The sequence below is a fragment of the Glycine max genome, chromosome 2 (genome assembly GCF_000004515.6).
Source record: "Glycine max cultivar Williams 82 chromosome 2, Glycine_max_v4.0, whole genome shotgun sequence".
NCBI classification, from domain to species: Eukaryota; Viridiplantae; Streptophyta; class Magnoliopsida; order Fabales; family Fabaceae; genus Glycine; species Glycine max.
Genome location: NC_016089.4, coordinates 3,703,039 through 3,705,877, shown reverse-complemented (window position 1 = coordinate 3,705,877; position 2,839 = coordinate 3,703,039). Strand labels below are relative to the sequence as shown.

The 2,839-nt window shown below is 34.5% G+C and overlaps 1 protein-coding gene across 1 annotated transcript; it reads right to left on the bottom strand.

The window, feature by feature from the left end:
* Positions 1 to 344: 344 nt before the first annotated feature.
* On the bottom strand, positions 345 to 1,415 carry LOC100793171 (glycine-rich cell wall structural protein 1-like). Its single transcript, XM_003519914.5, has one exon. It carries the CDS (start codon positions 863 to 865, stop codon positions 419 to 421), a length of 447 nt encoding a protein of 148 aa, XP_003519962.1. The 5' UTR covers positions 866 to 1,415; the 3' UTR covers positions 345 to 418.
* Positions 1,416 to 2,839: the final 1,424 nt, after the last annotated feature.

Here is a 2,839-nt window from a genome sequence, read left to right as displayed (position 1 = left end):
TTATTAGATAAGTTGTATAATGTGCACGGATAGTAAGAAATGATTTATTTAATAAAAAAATTATATTTAATTTGATCATCTACATAATTTTATTTTATTGGATCAATGATAATCATTAATTATACAAGAAATTAATATTTGATCTAGTTGATTGGAGTACAGTAGTAATCTCTCTGAAAAAAAATATTGGAGCAAATTAAATTAAGACATTGGAGTTGGAGGAATCTTGTAGCATTATTGATGCATTAATCAGCGCTGTCCTTTAACGCCTTTGAAGCCCCCCACTTACATACTCTACCTCTCTTTTTATATATTCTGTTCCCTTATCATCTTTCCACTGCTCAAACTCTCTCTCTCTCTCTTCTCTTACACACACAAGCACTACAACATTTTCTTTGGTCTCTCATTTTCTCTATAGCTAGATGGGTTCTGGTGCTTTACAACTTCTTCTGATCTTGGGTCTTCTGGCTAGCTCATGCTTAGCACAAGCCCCAGGTGCTGCACCCACACAACCACCCACTACAACCCCATCACCACCACCACCAAGATCAGCACCTGCACCAGCACCCACCCCGCCAGCAACACCACCACCAGCAACACCACCACCAGCAGCAGCAACTCCTCCACCAGCAACATCACCACCAGCAACAACACCAACGCCAACACCAACAGCTGCACCTACACCTGCTTCTTCTCCTGCAACCTCACCAGTCCCTTCCGCTAGTTCTCCACCAGCACCAGGCACAGCCGGACCCGCTCCCGGACCCGCAGGTGGCGCCGAGCCACCACCGCCACCCTCCGCCGCATTCTCCGCCAGCAAGGCCTTCATTGCTGGCTCCGCACTCTCTGGAATCTTCGTAGCCATGGTCTTGGCTTAAAAACTTTCGAGAGAAGCATTGTCTTTGATGATTCGTCCACGTGGAGGCTTTTCCGCCCTTGATCCTTCTTTCCCGCACACGGACGGACGAGATCCATTTGATTTGTTTCATCCTCTGGTCATATGTTGAGTTAGCGGTTTTATTTTCTTCGGGTTTTGTGTTTACTTATTTTGTTCTAGTTTTGTACTTTGTTGATGTGTTTGTCCATTCGAGATTTGGGAGGGGTGGTGGCCGTTGATGATGATTATTTGGTGATTCATTTGTTTTGGTGTTCACACGTGTATGTAGATTACCTTGATCATTTCATTGTACATCTAATAATTGAAAGAATAAAACAGTTTGTCATTCTTTTTACTTACATTTTCTTGTTAGTTAGTTGTTCTGCTGTGCTGTTCCGTTTGTCTCAACGACTCACTGAAGATGATGCTAAATTATTAATACCAGTTTCCTTCTGATTTTTTGTTACATCTCATTGTGGAATATATGCCTAATTAGTTGAATTTGTACACATTATTATACTATCCACTTTTCTTTTTCTTAAATGAGTTTTAATTGGACGATAGACATTGTGGCAGGTAATTATATACGGGGTTTCATATACTTTCTTTACTAAAAATCTGCTTTCATCTGACAAGATTTTTCCCCCTCCTTTCCATTCTGGCCATAGATCCACAAGGAAGCATATATACAAGAAGGAAACAAATTTGCACATTTTTTCTTTACTAAAAATCTGCTTTCATATACTTCAACTTTACTTTTTACATGTAAAAAATGAAACCAGCATATTTTTAATAAAAGATTTCTCAAAAAATTAAATGAAACCAACAACATACCTTTAAAAGATTTCTCCTTTCACTATTTAAACATAAGAAAATAAATTATACATCATATTTTGTTCATTTATTTATACTTTTTACTCATTGTTTATTATTTTGGTATATACATATCACTTTATCTACGAAGTAAAAGGACAACTTTTGTCTATTTTTGTGTTGAAAAAACATTTTCCTTAAAATTAGAATGGCATCATCTTTTCCATGTGACGCTATTGATGATGAAAGTGGCTTCTCAATGTCCGGCTTGTTTCTCAAGTAGAGAACGTGGATGTCCTCGTCTTTTCCTTTCAATGTTGTCGAGATTAGTTTAGTACCCGATCAATTCCGTAGAAAATTGACATGCTATAAGACGAATTTTCCCAATTATAATATATTTATCATGTGAAAGTGGCAAGCACGTACTAGCCAGTAGCCTGATAGATGCTTCCAACAAGAATTTGTATTATTGCAAGCAAGTTGGATATGGTTAGCAATTGGTTAAACTGCTAACCCCTAACTTTACTAGTGGGTTAGATCGATGTGGTTTAGCATATAAAATCTATTAAGTTTTTAAAATTATTTCTAGTTTTTTTTAAATAGCTGGAAAATGTTTTCATATCCTCTTCTATTTTATTCTAGTATTCTATTAATGAAATTAAGAGACACATTACTAGAAAAGAATTATATGGTTATTAAATAAATGTTATCAAAAGGATTAACTACTCCTTTGGTTCATATATTTATATAATATTAGTTCCATACGCATTTTAAACTTCATGTTTTATTTCCATGTCTAAAAATTATTAGTTTCATACACATTTTAAACCGTTTTAGTCTCTACTGTCCAAATTATAGAAAAAATAAAAGTTTATATATAGAAATTAAAACAAGTTTAAGAGATACTATGTATATAGAAACTAAAATAAAAAATAGTTTTACACAAAGTCTAAATTGTAAAAATTGTGAAAGTACAGGAAAATGAGTAATTAACCCAAAAACAATAAACAAACAAATTAAAATTAAGGGTTTGTTTGAACAAGTTAAAAGAATTTTTTAGAAGTCTCCACTAAAAATATAAAACCTTTTATAGTAGAAAAAAAAATCTCACACACTCTTTTAATTTTATATCCAAATAAGCTCTAAAGT

Bases quoted from the DNA above. Each gene is read 5' to 3' on its own strand.
- LOC100793171 (XM_003519914.5), bottom strand. From the start codon at position 865: ATGGCTACGAAGATTCCAGAGAGTGCGGAGCCAGCAATGAAGGCCTTG.